This window comes from Haliaeetus leucocephalus, unplaced genomic scaffold, assembly GCF_000737465.1.
Source record: "Haliaeetus leucocephalus isolate CR32 unplaced genomic scaffold, Haliaeetus_leucocephalus-4.0 Scaffold395, whole genome shotgun sequence".
Lineage (NCBI taxonomy): Eukaryota > Metazoa > Chordata > Aves > Accipitriformes > Accipitridae > Haliaeetus > Haliaeetus leucocephalus.
The window spans coordinates 5,343,705-5,365,370 of record NW_010972831.1 but is presented as its reverse complement, the minus strand read 5'-3'; the positions used below and the strand labels follow the sequence as shown (position 1 = coordinate 5,365,370).

The 21,666-nt window shown below is 39.9% G+C and overlaps 1 protein-coding gene across 7 annotated transcripts in view; it reads right to left on the bottom strand.

Annotated features, from left to right (window-relative positions):
• Positions 1-1,584: 1,584 nt before the first annotated feature.
• The window catches only part of AKAP10 (A kinase (PRKA) anchor protein 10), a 20,236-nt gene continuing 154 nt past the window's right edge, over positions 1,585-21,666 (bottom strand). The window contains exons 1-15 of one of the 7 annotated variants that reach the window (XM_010573731.1): positions 21,453-21,666; positions 17,483-17,530; positions 14,963-15,145; positions 14,091-14,645; positions 12,526-12,624; positions 11,997-12,081; positions 11,526-11,649; positions 10,528-10,664; positions 9,280-9,424; positions 8,349-8,522; positions 6,046-6,155; positions 5,078-5,160; positions 4,443-4,495; positions 3,717-3,812; positions 1,585-2,613 (exon numbers count right to left, since the gene is read on the bottom strand). The exon at positions 21,453-21,666 is cut by the window's right edge and continues 154 nt beyond it. In XM_010573731.1, coding sequence (XP_010572033.1) covers positions 2,608-2,613; positions 3,717-3,812; positions 4,443-4,495; positions 5,078-5,160; positions 6,046-6,155; positions 8,349-8,522; positions 9,280-9,424; positions 10,528-10,664; positions 11,526-11,649; positions 11,997-12,081; positions 12,526-12,624; positions 14,091-14,645; positions 14,963-15,145; positions 17,483-17,530; positions 21,453-21,630 — 2,076 coding nt within the window. In that variant the 5' untranslated portion in view covers positions 21,631-21,666 and the 3' untranslated portion in view covers positions 1,585-2,607. Of the gene's footprint in view, positions 2,614-3,468; positions 3,813-4,442; positions 5,161-6,045; positions 6,156-8,348; positions 8,523-9,279; positions 9,425-10,527; positions 10,665-11,525; positions 11,650-11,996; positions 12,082-12,525; positions 12,625-14,090; positions 14,646-14,962; positions 15,146-17,482; positions 17,531-21,452 lie in introns of those variants that run through there. The other 6 variants (XM_010573730.1, XM_010573732.1, XR_774759.1 and 3 more) reach the window with 6 other exon arrangements.

Below are 21,666 nucleotides of genomic sequence, written 5' to 3'. Positions count from 1 at the left end.
CGGGTTCGAGGCCGCTCCGGGGCATTTCCCGTGGTGACCACACAGGTGCTTTTGATCGTTATTTCTAAAATAAAAAGCGGCAAAACCAGGACAAATTACTCCAAATATCCCAGTCCGGTAAGAAATTAATCCAACGCTGCAGCCTGTCCAGTTGCTGTGTGTGTAAACCCTTTGGGTAAAGAAGGGCTGGGGCTGCTGTCAAACATGGTTTATTCATCATATAAACACTGGCTCAGTGAGCTGGACCAAGGGAGATCTTGCACCGAGAGAATAAAGTCTGCCACGCAAACCTGTAACGCAGCGAGAAATTCAGTATCACCCATCCCATCCAGCACAAACCGGTAACAACCACAATAAGCATCAGACACCCATAACCCCAGAGGTCAACACTCCATCAAATCTAAACATCGCTTACGGAGAGAAGAAAAAACTGGCAGGTGGGTCCAAATCAACATCCAAGCCTCGCTTTACCCATTGACCACTGTTCAAGCAAAGCAGCTTTGAGAAGTTGCCCCAAGCAAGTGCTTGGCCGGTCCACAGCGGCCCCTCAGTACACTGCACTCCCCTCAAAGAGCAGGCAGAGGGCCCATGAACGAGGTGGAGCCCTGGCAGGGATTTCTCTTCTTTTTTTTTTGATGGATGTTTTTCTTATCAGTCTCCAGGAGCTGCAGCACTACAGGCATTTGCCGAGCCTCTCACACTCAATCTGGCCACATTGGACCGAAAGAAACACAGCCCTGAGAAATATTTGTGCCCAAACCTGTGGCCTGTAATCCCTAAACACACTCAGCTGGTTAGTTTGGATCCTGCCAAGGTAGAAAAATGAGTAAAGTGTTGCATGCAGAACCGGTGAGGGCTTAGCTTCCCGCATAAAGAGGATTCAAGTGCACATGTGTAGTTCAATACTGTGCTACAGGACCAAGCCCTGCTCCTTCTATGTGTTTTCTATCCCAAATTCAGTGATGTCCTGTGATTAACACACCTTTTTATTTAGTATTTAGAAATTAATCTTATTTCACTACACTGCCATTAACATCATCCATTAAATATTAATAAATGTGTGCAAATGTACCAGGGACAAACAGTTCAGGGGGTTGTTTCTTTTATAAACGCTTAAGACTCACATTTAAAAAAACCGACCTCATAAAGTCAAATCCCATCAAAACAGAAAATTGACACAAATTTTAATATTTATATATTTTAAATCAAAACACAATTAAATATAGTATGTTTTAAGTACATGAATACTTGGGCATGAGAGAAATAAGAGGTGGTACATAGTACCAAAAACCTATACACAGCCTTTTTTGCTTTTTCATAGACAATACAGTGTGTCTCTATACAATCGAATATTGCAACAGAATAACACTTGCTAGTCAATCAAGATATTCTGAACATTGGAGATGATTTGAGTTCTTCGCAAAGTGATTTTTTGCACAAGTTTGAGGAAAAAAAGCAATCATAAGAGTAAAACAAAAACCCCAAAATAGAAGTGTTATATACTAAAAATGCAGCGATAACATAACAGTGAGACACTGAGTAGTTTTGATACCCTGCAAAATCAATTCACTGGGGAGGAAAAAAAAAAATGGTGCTGTGTAACACAGTGGCTTTTTTACTTAAACTAAAGGTTTTGCAAGTTGCAAGTGTTGACAATGTCAGGGAGAAGGCCAGAGGTCATTAAAAATTGTTTTTCTTTGTAAACCAAACATCTGGAATTAGATACTATGTTGGTTGGAGGACAACAAGCTATGGAGAATGGCAGCAATTATTTTTTCCTTGTTTGTGGGATGGAGAGGAAAGAAAATGGAGCAGTCTACAGGGTACAATCTCCTCAAAACGTGGGCAGCATTCATAGCCACGGCTCGGGAGCAGAGGGTTGCACGAGTGCAAGACTGGCTTTTGAGTCTGCTCTGTGTTAGACGCAGGGGATTTGTGTATGCAGGTGTAAGAGCTTGACAAGGAAGACTTACACTGTCCAGGCTTTGCTCCTGATCATTCTACGCTGCCTTCAAAGTTAATGTAGTTATGAAGTAAAATACATTTATCTTACAGTTGAATACGCATCTACTTCAAGTAAGGAAAAATAAAACTTAGAACTTTTTAGGTCATTCACTGCCAAATGAATTCACCATTTCAGGTTCACTTCTCCAATGGCCAATGTCGGGGGCATGCCCCATGGCCTTTCCAATTATGTGTTTAAAAATTACAAGTAGTAGAACTAGAAACTACAGCAAAACCTTCCCCTCTGTTGTGGCTTGTGTCCCATTCCAGATATTTTGCTTAAAAGTCTTTTTGAGACAGGGTCAAGTATTTGTGAAGTTGATCACAGTTTCTCAGTGACATGCTCGTAAACTGCATCTTCCTCTCTTTAAAAACCATCATTACTGCGAGTGCCACGTACAACAGGAAAAAGTGTTTCTTCACGCTCTACAGTGGAGGTACAGGATTGCTTCTTTTTAATTCTTCCTTATAAACAAGGGAGATTTCAGCGGTTGGAGTAACAGTGCTTTGTTTTTATTGGCTGTGTTAAAGAATCCACCAAAAGGGTAAGTTCACTCACTCTTGAAGCGGAAAACCAGACTTCCTGTTCTGGCATTTCTAAAATCATAGCTAGAAAAGGAAAAACAGGGTTAGAGTTCATTTCACCCTAAAACATACAAGGGAATCACTCAATAGAAAGACATTTTGTGTTTAAAAATGTTGAAGCCAGGTATGCTTATGAGTTTGGGAAAGAAAAAAAAACCCCACACCCCAAAACTAATCCCACAACACACTCAACCTTCCGATTACTGTAACTGTACTTGCTTAATTGAATCCAGAGCATCTGCAGCCACTCGGTATTTCTAAATACTGTGCTGAGTGACCTTTTCATCTAGCCAGACTAGAATTATATCATTTGCAGCCAAGCTATCGAGTGAAATCACTATATACAAATCATTTAAATATAACTGCTCTATTAAAAAGAAAACAGTCACAGAGTGAAACTATGGATCCATCCATTTGAGTCTAATAACTGGGCTTTGGCACATGTTTACCTTCAATAATTAAAAATAGTGCGAGTTAATTTTTAAGAAGTCAGACGCCTGAAAGCCAGAAGTGCCAGATATTAACTTGGTAAACTGCTGTCGTCATTATTTCACAAAATTTAACTGTTGCATCAGAACTGTTTTTTTAACCAGAGAACAAGTGGACTTGTACAACGACAAAGTCACTAAACAACAATATACAACACTAAACCACCAGCCTATGGATGGAGCCACTGCACATTTTTTAAAGTGTAGGCACAGCACTGCGTAAATTAGTGCACCCAACAAGACAACTTCCCAGCTGTTGAATTTTACTGACACTTTGGGCAAATATACCAGTATTCATTAACATGAAACAGCAAGTGTGAACTCAAATAAGGAATTACGGTATTGATCCTGCAACACAAATCACCCTTTTAACCAATAAGGTAGTTTAGAAAGACTCAAAATGAACAAAGACAATTTTAATGCTTGCACAGGAGCACCAGAACAGGCATCCGTTAAGAAATTCCTACATCATATGTAGGCTGAAACACTTCCAACCTTTGTTTCTTCATATCATGCTGTGCTTGTTTGAACATTTACCAGTGTGGGTTTCGGATGCACTAGGAAGGCAAATAAGAGCTCTGCTCCTCCCACAGTCTGGCTTAAGTCAGATAAAGACAGGCAGCCTTTCCGCCCCCTTACCTTCGTAACCTTCTCCGAAGGCTGTTCACATTGCGCCTGCTGCATAACGTCATTGACTATCATCTTTGCTATCCTCCAAGCCATCTCTTCTTGAGCCTGCCGTAGAAAAAACATCCAAAAATACAGATAGCTTCAAGTTCTTAAAATAAAAATACAGTCCTCTCAACATAAGTCACACACGCAACCTTAAAGACGCTGTTAACCTTCACAACTCGGTGCCTTGTAGTAAACCTACCCTCCCTTGATGGAAATGCACCTGCTTTCCAAGTACAGCATTAACTTCAATTATCATGAGAATTTATGGCTTGATGCAATTTCCAAGAGAGTTAGTGAAGTTTTTAGACTTATCTGTTGGGGACTTGTCCAAGCCCCTCCGAGGGAGAAAAAATGCAGCCTGTAACCCATGTACAGTGATCACTTCACAGTAAAAACCAAAGAACAGCAGCTCCACTCCTAACTGTGCATATATCTTACAACACCACAATAAGAAAAACCTTGACTGCAAGCCCACAGTTAACCATTATATTAGTTAAACCAGCAATCACTGGCAAAAATCAAACTAGTTTCACACATGCATGCAATCAAATTATATTTAGCACACAGAGTCTGACAGTTCGTGTTGGTGCATCAGAAAGATACTCAGAGAAACAGCCAGGATTAAGAACTTCAACATTTCATTTTCCTAATCTACACTGTAAAGTCACAAGAACATAAAAGAGGACACACCTCATCTGTGTTTCCTTGAACCCATTTCTTCATTGCTTGTGAAAACATGGACCCTAATGGAGATAAAAAACAGCAAGCAAGGTATATTAGCAAACTCTGTGTCACACCTCTATAAAAGCTTCCATCCATCTGAAGGGTTTGCACTGCTGGCGTTAGGGAACACAGAAGAGTGGCATGAAAGACAAGGGATTACACGGAGCCATGGTTCGTTAGACACTGAGCCCAAACCATTCCTCTTTACCAGAGCTGAAAAGCAGCATTAACAGCAGATCCCAAACTGGGTGGGAAGCATGTGGAGAGCTGAAGTTCTTTTTCGTGTCAAGACCAAATCTTTGAAGGTTTGATCATCAGCTCAGCTGCTAGCGGCTTTCATCCCTGCCAGGTTCCATTGACAGCTCCAACTCCCACAGGCTGCTCATACTCCCAGGAGTCCAGCTGGACCAGAAAAGCAGAATTTGGATAGGAAACTGGGCCAGAGATGGGTTTTGCCTCAGTACAGGACGATCCCCTAAGCATCTCTATTTGGCTTAAAAGAGATCTGGAAAGAGTCAAGAATCTTGCTTATCTTGACTGCAGTAAGGAAGAGAGCAGTTCTGCAGATGTTTACAGAAATGGAGAGAAAGAGGAAGGCAAACCTTTTGATTTTTTGACATCAGGCTCCGGTTCAGATTCTCTGATAAACTGTCCCAGGTCACTGACTCGTCCAAACGTCATCTTCCTGAAGAGAGGAGGAGTGAAAGAACCACACAGGTTACCAAGAGAACTTCAGCATTATGGAAAGCTACCAGTCCGGAAAACAAAAAAAGCCACCAAAATGAAGACTCTAGTGTCAGAAGACTGGCATTTTACCAGTTATCACCTCTTCCACCTAAAATTGATACACTGGGAAAAATCTCCTGTTCTTCTCGCATATCTGAATTTGAAGTGCATCTTAAAAATTCTTCTAGAAACTAGAAGCAGGCAAATGCTTCAATGACTCAATCATGTAATAACAACAGGCAGTGCTAGCAAATGCTCTTCACTACCATAAGAACACATCATTAGGGAGAAAACGGTTTACAGTACCTAAAAGGACAGAAGACTGGTATGCAATAGAAAAGCAAGGTAGCTATAGAAACAAAGAATTTCTGTATGAGATCCACAGAGCAGAAGAGCTTTATAACAAAGACCAACTTAAGGAACAGAAGAATACCTGTGCAATCTGCTAAAGAAATGAAGTATAAGCCCTTATCTACCATGGGGGTAGGGAGGAATCAAAGTTGCATATTACAATATCAAAGGCACCTGAGTTTATTCTTTTCTGTTCCAACCCCAAATAGGAACTACTTAGCTGTATTTTGCAGTCAGAGGAATAATAACTAAGAGAAAGAGAAAAACCAATAGGAAACATTTTTCTGGCTACTGTTGTGGCCAGAGAAACATTCACTATGACATTGGTGTTAAATCATGCTATTGAAATAAATTTACTTTCAAATATTAAGACATGTACGAAGACTGCAACATCTTGCATTTATGCGTACTGTCCATGCAGGAGGACACAGCAAAAATGAACAGAGGTGAAACATGTAACTAGAAAGAATGAGATACACTGAATGAACCTTACCCTGCATATGTTCGTTGATATAAAGATTCTGGATCCAGACTTGCAGCATCTACAATTATTGCTTCATCAAAATTTTTCAGGATTTTAACATTAGCCTTTTTGACATTGGACTACAAATAAAAATTCTAAGTATTAGTGCCCAATGCAGACAACTAATAGCTTCTTAACAAAACCACCATTTTAGTGCTTTTACACTTAGATAAAACTCCATAAAGTCTCTAAGCAAGCGTAAAAGAATTTAGAGAGCATCTACACAGCGATGAATTCCTAACTCAGTATGACATTGTTTTTAAACAGAGAATAATAAAATTATATGAACAGAGCCAAAGACACAATGTACAGGTCAGCATACGTACATGTAAGGACTGCTGTCTAAGCATTATCAACTGCAGAGATCTGTGTGCGCATGCAAATTATTTGTTTGTGAGTACATAACACTGAACTACCTCAAAAGCTGCGGCAGCTTCGCTCATCCCCCTCATGCACTTGGTAAGCAATTCCCAAACACACTATGCTTCCCCCATACACAGAGAACAAACATTTATCTTTCAGCCTGGAGTATTTATATAAGATTATGAAAAAAAGCCAAGGAAACATTAGAGAAACAGCAGGGAGAGCACAAATGCACAGCAATCTATTAGCACCTTAACACAGAACAGAAACATTTATGGCAGCTGCCTTGCAAACTCCTTTCCTGCTGCTCTGCGCAAGCACTGTTCTTTATGCAAAAATATGCAGAGACCCAGAGATTATCCTATTCAGATAAGCAGGAATGCATACCACAAAATGCAGCACTTCATTTCCTAAATTGTCCAAGCAAGCCAATTACCAGCAGTTCCTCCTGCTCAGACTATCAAGCAGCAGGATATTTCAAGAACACAAATTTTATTCCCCACTTTGCAACTAGGGGGGAGAATATTCCCTCCTTGCAAATTAGGAGGTTTAAAAATATTACAAGCAGGTAGTACAGCTTCCAAGTTGCTTGAAACACAGTACACCGACACTGTTGATCTAGATACCAGATTTAAAACCCATGGTAGCACTGCAGCATTCAATAAAAGCAATTCAGCAGAAGCAGTTCTTGCTTAGCTTTTCTGCTCTTAGCTGGGCTTGCAGTTTGCAAGCTGACCTGGTTACAGATAAGCTAGAATCTGCTTATCCTCTCTTCTTTCACATCCGAGTTAAGCAAAGCTAGAATTTTTGGAACAGACAACTCTTGGTTAAAAACACATCTCTGACATTATTGGGATGGTTTCAGAGTGTAATGAACTCCACTGCCCGTTTCTGAGGCTAGGCCCACACAGGGACACAGCTCTCAAAAAGCAGCACCATGGAAGGCAATATAAAAGAAAGATGCTGGCCTGCAACCAGGGCACCGTGCAAAGCAAATACACTGTGGACATTTCTCAATGACTTTGGAAGGGTAACAGAGCCAAAGGAGCCTGGTCACATTTTTGTTTCTACACAGTACAGCAAAGAAGCAGCCATATAGCTCTAATCATGCTTAACAAATTATTAGAATTCCTTACCCAGCAATAGACTTTTTTTATGCCCAGCTTTACATCAAACTATATACACGCAAACAAAATTCAGGTATCACCCCCCAGCTCAGAGCATCTCGGTGGTAATATAGTCAAGAGTCAGAGCTCTCTTTTGGAAAGGTCAGGAGTATGGCCATTTTCTATCAGACCAGCACGACCAGCTAGCTTGAGGACAATAGTAGGGAAAAGTCTGCTGAGACAAACTAGTGAGCACCACCTGGTCAGATATTAACTGTCATTGCTCTATGTTTGAGCAGATAGATGCCTTAAACCCTGGAATTGAGTGGACTCTTCAGGACAGAAGATCTGGCACTTTAATAGAACTGAGCACACAAAACTGGCATACTAAGTTCTATAGCGTATTCACAAGTGTCAATTTTTGCCTGAAGTTATAACTATGGTATTGATTAAAAAAGTTATTTCTAATAAAAAAGCATTCATAAATGTTATGGCACTATGAAACAGGTCTTCAGTGAATATTAACAGCTCAATAAAAACATAACTTTGATGCAAAGAACTAAAAGCAGTACAAGACTTTGGGTACAACAAATACAACAGATACCCTTCTGTGCCAATATTGTTTGTTTAAACTTAGCAGTAAGTAGACTAAACACATCCTAATATAACAAAGGCTTTAATGTTAAAGTGGAATGGGAAGCTTCAAATTACAAGATGTTTCCTTAGAGCGTATGAACATTGATATTTATACAGAAAAGTGATTGCAGCATTTCCTATAACAGAATCAAATGAAGAAACTCATACCTGGGAGGCAGAGCCATCCAGGCCCCCTATAGAATCGCTATCAGGAGAGCTACCGGGGCCATGAATACTCAGTGCAATATTCCCTCCTGGAAATTCATCTCCTCGTACTGAATGGATGAGATCATTCAAGTATTTGTAGTAAAGGTTGCTGGACAAGAAACCAGGTAAAAAAACCTGAGAGACAGAAGAAGGAGTCCTCTTTAATCAAGGCTGGTCTGCACAATTACTGTGGATTGTTTGCAGAACAGAAGGGACACACAAGCATCTCAGTCCTCATGTAGATGGTACACAAGTAAAAGTGTCGACACATGGAATTATTCCAGATTAGTGATTGCATTGCTTTAAATTTGAATCCTACCGCAAAATGAACAAAAATAACTGCGTATTAACCAAATTCTCCAGTACTGGAACTGAAGTTCAGATATTTTTTTTTCTTTTCCTCTAGAAAAGCCTGACAACCCAACAGGCTTACAGTTATTTTGCTCTGCTGTTCAAAAATCATCTGCAGTTCCAGAATCAAATCATTAATCTCTAGTATCCAGCTACCCCAGAGTTACACGCTATTAGCCACACCACCAGTATTAGACTTGCAAACAACTGCTACTAGCAGGAAGGAAAATTTTCTGAAGATATGTAATAAGCTGTTGATAGCAATTCACATGGGAGGAAATTCTGTTACTTCCATTAAAATGCAGTAATCACCAAGGACAAACATTTCACAGAGAATTAACAGAAGGGTGGTATCTTTTCAAATCAGGTTGGGGAAAATAGTTTAGCAAATTTTACTAAAGCTGTTCTATTATCTAGGTAAACAGGAAGTCAGTTAAAGAACAGGACAAATCAGAGATGCTGAAGGGGACACTTGACATGCTGTAGAATCTCCACACCATCTTTACGAACTGTCAAAACCGTTCTGAAGAAGGTATCTCACCGTCTCCATGGTAGTCCACGCCTGCCGCAAGGGAGTAGTGAAACAGTTAGGGAGAGGACCACCTTCCCTGCAGATGTTGGATTCAATCTCTAACCTCACCGAGTCATCAAACCCAAGCGGATGCGTGGCTTGAAGGGAGAAGTACCTGCAGCACCGGACAGGGGAAGAAGACAACACAAAAGGATTTGCAAAACTTTGCAGGTGGCTAGTACCCCCCTTTCCACCCAAGACCGTTAATCATGCTGCAGCCACTAGATGGTGCTGGCTTCAAAAACGTACATACAACTGATCTCACTAACTACAGGGGAACAAAGTCCCCGAGTCACAGAAACGTTTGATAAAGCCTTGCCCTGAAGATACAGAAAAAAGAAACAGAGCATCATGTGAACTACTGATGAGAGGAATCTTACGCACACAGCTTTGTAGCAGGGAAGCAGCAATGAAGCAGGAAACACCCAGAACTCTGAAGCAGCGTTTGCTCTACTAATCACATCATTAAAAACTGAGTTTATGGACGGAGCAGGGGAATGACTGATGAAAGTCAGAGTGAATTGTCTGCTTCCACTCCAATTATTATTTCCTACTAGGGTAATAACTCAACAAGCTTGTGGCAATGAGTCTCACACTTAAGCTTAAGAACAAAGTTTTTCTGGAAGCAGTTTTGATGTCTGTCTTCCAGTTGCATTATTGCTAAAGTGAAGCACAAAATAAAGGAAAAAAGTTACACTACTGAGAGTGAGAGGAAAGTCTGATATTAAAAGGGATCTGATCGCTTCCTTAAAAAAGGAAAATATTTTTAAGTACTAAGAACAAGCACTGTTTGGCTTTTACTACGTGTGAAATGGCTCCTACAGCCTACTTTAAATGGATAACACTATCTGAACCTTAAGGTTTTTCCTACAGTGATGCACCTGCTATTAGCTTTAAATCCTTTACATTTTCAAATGGGAATTAATTAGCTTTGATATTTCACAACCAAACATTAACTCAAGCAATCAAGTCCTGAAAATTCTGAACTGTGTTTAAGAATGGAGTCCTTATAAGGATTTTCTCCTCATGTATAAAGAAAATTTTAAAAGTTGTGTGCATACACTTCAAAAGCCACGTTAATAAAATGCACTTCAGCAAAACAGCACAAGACTGCACAGTTATGGTTTGAAAATGACAAGTTCCTTTTGCACAGTGCAACACAAAACTACAAGCACAAAATTAGAGCTTTAGAAACAAATAGTTGTTGAACTCCCTCACTTGTCATATAAAATCATGGCATCATTCTGTGCTTCTTGCCCATCATACTGGCCTTTTTTGGCAGCAAGTTGAGACTGGAAGTTATCTGCTGCCAACCAGAACTGCAATACGTTAACTGCATCTTCCTTCTCCATGTACTGGAACAGAAATTTAAAAAAGAGAAGAAATTAAAGAAGTTTTAGCAAGAAACTTTTAATAAGCATAGACAAACCTGCTCCTTCCCATTTAAAACAAGAAATATAGTCTATATATTAATGATGCAAAATTGTCACCAGGACATACAAATATTCTGAATTTTCAGATACAGTGCTGCAGACAGATTTAGTTCAGTTAAAAAAAAAAACAAACTTGTGACATTTCTTTTCTGTACTGATTTTCACATTTAGTTTCCAAACAACTATTATTTGTATCATACTAAAGACAGGGGAAACACAATTTTCATGCTATGCTTAGCTTACATGAACTCTGCGTATTGTCTCAGTTTCCCAGCTTGCTGTTTCAAGCTACATTGTCTTATCAGACTATCAAGACAAATATTCTACTACTAGCAGATGATTCTGTAAAGGTATAGGGTCCTGCAACTGTAAAACCATACATCTAACCCACCACATTCCAACTTGATATCCTCTCTATGTACAGCTAGTGAATTATTCGTTATCTGTTAGAACGCTCAAGGCTTTCAAAATCACTACTTCACTTCGCAAGATAAAGACGACTATGTCAAAGCTTCTACAAAGCAAAGAGAAACTTAGAAACACTAACCGGAGAAGACATGCACGAACACTCATTCTACAATAAGGAGTGTACAGGTTTGAATGTTTGAAATAGTTCTACATGTGGACAGGAAACAGTTTAATGTATTTTCTCCCAAAAAAAGATAACACCTCATCTTTTTTATTATATTTGAGGTGTCTTTATTAGAGCCATCAGGAGATGAAAATTTTTTTCCATTTGATAAAAAGGAATAAAAAAAGCAAAGCCAAAACCTCAACACTCACCTCAGAGAAATAGAACAGGGCCGATTCACAGAAAAGTATGTCAGCCAGATAAACAGTCCCGCTAGTCAGCACCTCAATCTGGTATTTACAGAAATGATGACTTCGCAAAAATTCACTAAAGTGCCTGCACACAGATAAAATAACAGTTAGCTGTTAAGGGTCAACAGCATTCGAGGCACATTATGAACCAATTAGTTCTTGCCCCAGAAGTCTCTTACTTTTAGTTGGATAAAAGCAAAACAAGCAAGAAATGGTGCAGGTTAACAAGTGACACAAGAAAGATAAAAAGAATGCAATAATAGCATGCACATACAACCTCAGCAAATGATCACAAGAACGGATTTGGAGGAAGAGATCTGAGCAGTTTCAAAAAAGTTATTATATAGTTATGCCTCCATAAACACTTTTAATGGAACCACCTTTTGCAAAAGGACAATATACACAAGAAGCCAAACCATTCAATCAACTTACTCTTGTTCCATTGCATTAAACACTATTGACTGTGCTGTAACAAAACAGTTCGGATCCACTTGTCCGTCTTCCCCACAAATCTTTGCTGCAAAGAAAGACCAGGTTAATTTTAACATGCATTGAGCTGAAAGACATGAGTGATGACTAGTTAATGAAAAATTGCAGTTCAATGCCACTAGACTCAGCTGGTTCTGACTGCACAAACAGAGCTTTTAAAGTACTGCAGATAGCTGAATGATAATGTTACGGCTAAAATATTTGATTGAGATGCAAATATGGATTCCCTCCCTAACCACCAGGAATTGTTTCACTAATTTAAGCAAAGTCTCTGAAAAATTCTTCTGGAGATACTGCACAGCACTACTGAAAGGTCAGATCCACTGATACTTGTAACATGATCTACTATCTTTTTACAACTGACTTTAAAATTCATAAAAATAAAAAGAAATATGAGCTTGTGTGGTATTAAAGACGCATTTTTATGGGGAAGGAGGAAGCTCTGAAATGAGTAGGCAGTATACATTCTTACCAACTATGTCATTTCTCATTGCTTCTGTAATAGGTATTGGTTTAGCAGCATCTGGAGAAATATATTTGGTAAAAGTACTAACTGCATCCCGTTCTATACCTACAAGGAAGAAATATAGAGTCAAACTTTGAATTCCTTGGCACAGGTCTAAAATGAGGTGTGAATAACAAACACCTGTTCTTCAGAAAAGCAAGCATCTAATTATCAGTGACAAGTTTCCTTCCCATCAAGCTTTCAGTCCACTACTGATACAGTCGCTGTAGCTTGTCAGTAGCAAAGTTATCTCTAGCCAGGTCACAATAAGCCCAGCATGGACTGACTAGTGAGATGGAATAAAGCAACATAGATCTGAATTCCCTGCCACCAGACAAGAGAACACCCTCTTCCTCAGCTGCACACCTTAGTCCCAGAAGTAACGCCTTTCTGGCAAGAACTGCAGTGAAGTTCCCAATTTCTAGCTCTAATCATAGACAACACAAAATACTTGCATTATAAAAGAATTAAAAGAAAAAAAATCTTAAAATGTGATGCCTCAGAACAAGATGTATGCTTTACGTGTCATCTTTCAAGAGCTGGGACACTGCTCTGGAAAAAGAGGAAAAAAATTGTACTCCAGACTTTTCAGATTTCTCAAAAAGGACCTAGTATTTTCAAATTCTTTTTAGACATCAGAAAGCAGAGGTGCTTTTCATGGCTAAATTATCATTATGTTTAAGCTACTTTGGGGCTGAGGTTATGTATTGTGGAGGTACATGATAAATAACTATATGAGAACAACAAACAGCAAGAGAAAGGGATGCAACACAAGGAAACAGTTGGGCAAACAAAAGGAACCAATATGAAGAAAGGAGCGTTTCCTTTTTGTCTGTAGACTTGCACAAATGAGAGAGGACTGAGGAGATGCAAAGTAGAGAAACAGGTTACTGTGCACGTAGCTTACTACCAAAAGTAAATATTTTAATTTCATCCTTACTTCCAGTAGCCTCTGAAGAGGTGGAATCCAAATGTGACAACAAATCAGTTACAAGGGGAGGAACTCTATCAAATAAATCCAAGAACAAAAACAGTACATTCCACACAAAAATCTCTACATGTAACCATTACTTATGTCATTTTACGTGATACAGGATATTTACCTTCCGTGGAAAGTTAATTACCAATTCTCAGCCCCATCACCCAAATTTTCTGCAACTCTTAAGTTGGGATGAGATGGGTGAGGGAAGAACAGGACATTGCAATGTTCATCTTCATTTCTTAAGATTACACATGTAAGAACAGAAGTAACCTAAGCTTATTAGAGTGTATAATGATTCTGAACTCTCTTCAGCAGCGTATTTATTTTTAAGCAGCCAGACAGTCAAACAATACATAGCTCAAACTGACCATTAGCTTATACAGCAAGTTAACATTACCGATAGACAAAGATTACTTTCTTTCTTGCAACATCACATCATACTTACTAAGAACACGTGAGAACCGAAGCAGCTCACTGTACAAAGCAACCAGCAGCTAGTATGTTCCCCATCTCCCCACCTTTTAAAAGAAAGGGAACACATGGCACTTACTTTTCATGAGTTTTCCTGACAAGTCTTTTAGTGCAGAGGAGGGGCTGTTTCTATTTGATACTGTAAGCTTGGAAGATTCTTGCTCATCAGCTGGAACAGAATGGGTCCCTGTCTCAGATTTTCTTAGACAAAGAACACTGGTATTCTCACTCTCCTGACCCAAGAGCACGTGGTTCTGGCTGTTGCTAGTTCTGTCGTTCTTGTCCAAATCCACTGGCTTGGTCCTGAGCAGACGGACTGTGCTAGAATCCTCCAGTCTCTCCTCAAGCAATCCAGTTGGAGAAGACGACCCAATTTCCTGCTGTTTCGAGGGTGACACTGGTTCTGCCAACGAACTCTGCTTAACTGTGTTCAAGCTATGTGCTCTTATACGGGACCATGTTGTGGAGTGGAAGCTTTCAGCCTCTAACCAAAACTTAACCAAGTGTTCCATTCTGCGTAGTTCCATAAACTGGATAAAATAAGGGAGGGCTACATTGTCCTGCAGAACTTGTTCAAGGGTCTTTGAAAGGCTTGATTTGGTCTCTTGAGCCTGGTAATTCAGACACGATCTGCCTGAAGAAAAATATAAAGGGAATAACTCCATATTGTACTCCAGACATGGGTATTCAGTACAAAAATGGCCTGCAATGCAACTGGTGAAAAGACGATTCCAGCATAACAGCAGTACACAAAGTAAAGGAGTCTCTTTTCACAAATAAATGTACTGTCCCCATTCAAAACCCTTCTAGGGTAACACAGACTGTAACAGCAGTCAAATTTTTCAATTACCTAATCTACTTGCCTGAAAACCAAAAGATGGTGAGCATACCAGTAATATACATAGAATAAAAAGAAATGTTGACATCATTATAAACCTGATGAAGCCTTACCTAAGTCTCCAAAATGAGCAGCTTCCATGTGACTTGGCTGCTTCTTAAGGGCAGCTGTCCGACTGCTAGAAAAAGAGTCCATGTTGGCAGAGATGGCATTAATTGCCACATGGCTTGGTCCTGCAGCCTCCAGCAAGGCATGATTTCTAGTGCTTCTTTGAGGGGAATGTACTGGTATTGGAGCTGGAATCAAGACAGGAATGATTAAAAGACAAAGATCCCAAGACGTCTTCTAAGCAGCATCCAATGCTAAGCACCCCAAGATATGCCAGAAAGTTTGCCAGACTCAATCTTATTAAAAACCTTATTGTACCACTGTGTCTCATCTTTGCTCAAGGGTCTGTAAGAGTAAAGACCACAGAAATAACCAAGTTTTTATTATAGCAAGAATAAAATCACTTCCAATAGATCAGTGGTACCCACCCACCTATATTTTCCTTATTCAGCAGCTAATCAAAAGATGCCAAGTCTAAGTTTACAAATAAAATATTATTCCCGAGTCTTCCTGCTTCCTTGATAACCACTAACGTAACAACTTAATACTTTGTCAACAATTTAGTTTACCTACAATGTTTTTGCCAAACCATTCCCATACCTTTTTGAAGGCTAAAATATGTTACAAAATCCTCAACTACAAAGCTATCTGCGAGTTTTAACATGAATATCTTTCAAAAATATTTTCTTTGCCTCTATTTGGTTTTAAGAGGAAAAAGGAACAAGGAAGTATCTCTGACGAAACCCAGGTTATAAGCCTTAACCTCCTCTAGCTGTTTTAGAACACAGCTGGCTATTTAAGCTCAACAAGAACAAAGAACTTCCTCACACAAAACTCACTGCCAGTGAAAAAGCATCAACTAATCATTAATTGATGACAAAGCTGAAAAAAACAAAACATGCTCATAGTTTCAAAAGCTCTCAGGAAACTGCATTTGATTAGGATGTCATGCAAGGACATTTTACACCTCTCATTCAAAAATAAAGCAAGTCAGATGACACATTATCTCAGCACACTACTTCCTAACGATGTGTTTCATCAAGGTGTCAAGCAACTTGGTTTTGATGACTTTCATGCTGCATAAGTTTCTTTCTATTCACAATTTTATGACACATGATGACAGAAGTCGACAATTTCACACTTGCACGTCACAGTAACAGATTCCTATACCGTTACGTCTAAGGTGAGTTAAAATGCTTAAGTTATTGCAAAGTGTTTCTCCAGTTGCAGTGTTTGGTACCAAGACACTGCCTGCCACCTCTTACAAAGCTTTTGGTATTTAATAGCAGCAATAATGGAGAAAACACATTTTTTCCAAGGCCAATGGATGGCAGCCAGTGGCTTGGCTGATGACAGTAACTGGGGAAAACTTGGTGGAGGCTACTCATGTAGAACCAGAGCCACACTCCTCATAACGGTTTAGGCTTTTGCGAATTAGATTCAAATTTAATTTTATATTATGAACATGAGGAAAAAAAAGTTCTACTTAATCTAAGGATCAAACACCTGTTCCAAAACCTCCAGAGAGTATTACATCGCTAACCTAACATCATACAGATCACAGAGTAGCTGCTCACCAAACTGGAAAGATGCTCTCTGTTTGCAGCAGCTCACAACGTTTAATATGATAAATTTTCAAATTTGTTTTTATTTACAGGGTTACCATACTGTAGCCTTTTCCTGGTAAACTCTTTCAGCTAGTCATCAGAAATTGTAGTTGCACTGAAATCATGGAGTGTGCTATTAAATGGATGCAACTTACTGTTTCCTATATTTGATTTGAAAGACAGACCACCAAGGTGAAAAAAGTCTTTAATTTTCTCTTGATATCCAGATAACACATTAACAAGTACAGAAACAGGATTTTGTCTGAGGATATAAAAGTAACAGATCAGATTCATGCAAATTACCTCATCTCCTTTTAGTACTGCAATAAAAAACTGCCAGGACAAATAATCTTGTTTTCCCACTGTTTATAAACTTCCTTCCCATCAAGATTTTTTTTTCTCTCCTAACAGATTTAGCAGCAAGATTTCTGTATCACACGGAGCAGCACTAGAATAGCTATTCATTCTGACCAAGATTCAGATCTTCAGTCTCACAAGCCACATCAGTCAAAGTTAAATTAGACATTGGCAGCCTCTTTTGCGAATTAGACACAGTTAAGCTGCATTTTCAAAACTGCAAAGTGCACTACACGTAAGCATGAAACTTCAGAAGCAATTTGTTGTAGATAAGCAATAACCACTATCTGCAAGGTGACTGAATTGCATGATCACTTTGAATTAAAGCTTATGTCTGACATAATTTAATAACCTTCTGTACTTACAGATTCAGCAAGATGACTACGAAAGATTAGCTACTATAAACACTCTGAAACAGAATTAAGTTTTGGGTTTGTTTTGTTTTTATTGCATATGTCACATCTGCTCTCAGTCATAAGGAAATTATCCCACTGGTTAAAATAAAAATGGCAGATAATATTAGATATCTGAATTTATAGGCAAAACAAATATTGATCTTACTTTTAATTGCTTTCACATCTGTGGTCTTTTCTTGTTCTTTGCCTCTCACTGTAAAATACAAAGGAAAACGTTAATGCTATTTTGGGTGACTAATGGCATTTACCATAGACTAGACATAAAATTCCCAACTTCAGCAAGTATCAGAGGCAGATGTAAACTAACATTCTTTTAAAACTGCCCTCTCATTTAAATCTGCACATCTATTAAATGACAGAGGCTTTCAAAGCTTTTGTGTTGTTTTCAAAAGCAAAACCTTATCATCCATGAATTAAGTTTAATGTAATACAGTATGTTAAAATTAACACTGAGAAAGACGCTTGCTGTCTATATGATTAAAGCAAGGCTACATTCAAGTTTACTTTAATAAATAGCATTAACTCGAAAGAATGGATAGATGTGTTTTAAGTGTAGGGCACTGGCAGATGCTCCGTATGAACTAGAAGTCACACACCTAAACCCAACATCTCCCTCATATTACAGCAAGAGCAGTACAACACACAGCCAGAGGGATGTACGTGGAACCACCTCCACAAAGCCAGAGCCAGCCCATGACTCCTCAGCTGTGATGGATACCACAGAAATGTTCTGGAAACACACTGCAAATAGTTAATTCTCTCACAAATGATATTGCTTAACTATCATCAAAGCTATGGCAAGCAACTGGTGGGAAGATAATAGTTTAAAAAAAGCTGTGATGGAAAAGCCATATTTTTGAAAATTATTTTTTAAAGGAAGCTCCTAAAGGAAGTGAACGAGGAGATCCATTTGAAACAAAAATAAAGAAACCAAAGGACTACATAAACAGGATGGCATGAGAAACAAATTAAGTGGTGATATTGGAGTAGATGATCTACTAGCAAAACCTTCTCCAGCTGCTCCAGGCTGGGATCATTACTACAAATAGGTCATCTTTGAACACTGATTGTGGAGTCCTTCCAAACAGAACCACAAATCATAACCCAGCACAATCAAATATTTACATCACAAAACACAAGCAGATTACAAAAAACCCACCCCAACCTTTCCTACTCTGACCTAAGTATTTTAAATATTTTAAAGGGAAACTTCAATCTCTGGTTACATAATTGTCCTGCACGGTGGCGGCTGCAGCACTGCCGTGCTGCCAGCCTTCGCTGCAAGAAGTATAAACGTTGCAGGTCTGTGAATTGGCAAGTCAGCATTTAAGATTGAAGCTAGCAGCTAGCACATTCCTTCTCTCATAGAGAGGTTTAAGCCTCCGTTAAAAGAGCTGGATTCTTTTAAAACCGAACTCTCACAGGCAGATGCAGCTGTGAACAGTGAGAATAACCACCTTTTACATAACTGAGGGTGTGCTGATACGCTGGAGAAAAATCACTGAAAAAAAAAAAATCTGCATGTCTGAAGTAACACTGAGGTACAATGGGAACGAAGCAACCTCTACGTAGTATTACTAACCTTTATCCTTTCCAAAATTATTCCAATAGTGGACTCATCAAACCGATTCCTAACTATCAGCAATACTTCCTGAGTTTCAACAGAAGAGTCCTCCATAAGCCTGTTTTCAGTTTAAATACATCTATTCCTTCCTACCAGCTACTCAGTTCCCCTGCCTAGTTACCTACTTATTCCTGGTAATAAAAACTCCTGGTTCATGTTCCCAACCTCTTTATACACAGGCTTCTTTTGTCCCCATCAGCTTCAAGCAGAACAAAATGAAGTAGTTAACAGCAGAGGACAAAAGAAAACTCCTATACATGACAAGACCAAATTTTAGAGAGTGAAGTTTCACTAAAGGAATTTACTTTCACTTTCCTCAAAAAAACAGACGTCACTTGGTGTCTGTGTGAAGCCAGAGAGATAACTGCGGTACACGATGACCGAGGACTAAGAGTTTGTGAGAATTCCCAGTAGCAAACCCCATTCACAATGGGGTAACACATCAAACCAAGGCAAACCAGCCATGTGACATTTGAGAATTTTAATTCACACCTTGAATTACAGAAGAATGAACAAACCTAAACTCTTCATGCGTGTACGTGTACAAAAACCAATATAAAACTTCAGAGGTCAGCTAACTAGTAGGACTGTGTACATTATTTCCAAGATATCTGTCGTGAATGAGCATGTAATCTGGCTGTTTCATTGATAACAATTTCATAATCTGCCCTCAAGTGCCCAGCTGCTGGTTCAACTGTTATAGTTTAACTTCCCAACCTACTATCCACCCTCAGACTTCTAGACCTTTATTTTAAGGCCCATGCCAAAAAAACCCAAATGTTTCACCATTGTTCTTGATTTTTCTACGTTAGTTGTTTTATGATCCTTGCTATAATTTTTAAAAATTGTTTTAGTTTTTACCAAATGTGATATCCTCCTAAACAACAATAGCTCAACCCGAGAACACTGATGCTTTTATATGGTTTTGGACTGCACGTGTCTAGTCTACAGAGTTTTATCATGAGCTTTAATTTGTTGCTTTTCTCCCAGCTGCAGTTTAAGATCTTCCCTAAAAGCCAGTATCTAAAATGGAGATTATACAAAACGGTATTATTTTATGTAGAACCCAGATGAAAGCTTACTCCTCTCCTCTTCTTAACAGCGCCTCTCTCAGGCATTTAGTTCTGACTGTGCTCCTCTGACCAAAGATCCTTTAATCCAAGTTAACACACTCAATCAGACATTACTTTCTCCCCAAGAAAGTTTTTGCCAAAGCTTACACTGTTCCTATGATTACGCATCAGGATGGAACATCAGCTCCACAATTCTCTTCATCAACGAAGCAGCAGAAGCTATTTGTGAACAGTTTATAAACAGTATGAAAGTTCTATTCTGCAGCTCAACATTAGTATGTAAACAGCCCAGAAAGGATTACAGCACTTGCAAAACCTTCAGCGGACTTCTAGAGTCTTCAGAACTACTCATACGAACAGAAGTTTAAACTAATTTCTCCCAGGACTACTGCACTAACCTCCACAAAGAATGAAAGTTTCAATGGGGCTACTTTGGCTGAACAAGCTTACAACAGTTAAGAGCAAAAACATCATCTCAGATTGTATGTTCTCTCCTCCTAACTTACAGTCTTGCCTCCCAAGATGCACGTTTTGGGCTTTACCAGCTGAGAAATGCTTTAGGAGAGCACTGTAACAGCCACTGCTGGAAGAGCAATGGTCGTTTTGCTTGAACTACAGCATTACAAGATAACAGAACTACTTTCCCAAGAGGCCCCTCCTAAAAGGTGCCACTTTGAACAAAAACCACTCAAACCACATATCATGCAGATTGAAAGTGCACTACACCACACTTCATCACAAACTGTGGCACAAAAGCGCCTTCAAAGTGTTTCATTCTCAAAGAACATTGAGACTATATCCATTTGTGCTATAGGAATGTTATAAACATTTCAGGACTCCTAAATTTCAAATCTTAGCTTGCGCTCTGTAACATCAACAAACATATTACAAAATAAATTGTCAATGACTCCTTTGGCTTTTATGAAGAACTCAGTGCGATGAGGTCTCTTTTTCAATTAGGGTTTTTAGCTACTGCCGTAACACACTCAGCCCATTACGTTTTTACGGAACCACCTATACCAGCATTGTGAAAAAAAATCTTCTGTGAACAGTTAAAGAGGCTCAAAAATGGCATGAGGTAGGAGACATTTTACACCAGTCCCCCTAACCGCACAAGTCACCCGTTTCAGAAGTGCTAAGCTATATTCCTCCCGTGCAGAAGAAGGGTGGAAAAACCGTACGAGCGCTACAACTGCAGCCGCTCCCCGAGCCGCCCCGGGAAGGACGGAGGCTGCAGCCCGGCGTTCGCTACCGCCCGCAGCCGGGGCTGCCCGAGGTCACCGGGGGAGCCCCGATCGCAGCCGCCGCCCCGAGGTCCCGCAGCAGCGATCCCCGCACAGCCCCGGCCTCCCCCCGCCCTCCTCCCCGACCCCTGAGGGAGGAAAAGGGCCCCGTCCCCGGGAGGTGCCGGGACTGACCGTCATTTGCGGGGAGCCCGCTCCTCAGGGGCCGAGTTTCCTCTCGGGGCCCCGTCGCCGTCCCCGGAGGGGCAGGGCCAGAGCCCAGAAGCCGTGTGGGGGACGAGGCCGGCAGCCGCCCCTCAGCCCCGGGCCTCCCGCCCGACGCCCCCCTACCTTTCCGCCTGAAGAAGGACATGGTGCCGGGGAGGGGGCGAGGCGGCCGCTGGGGAGG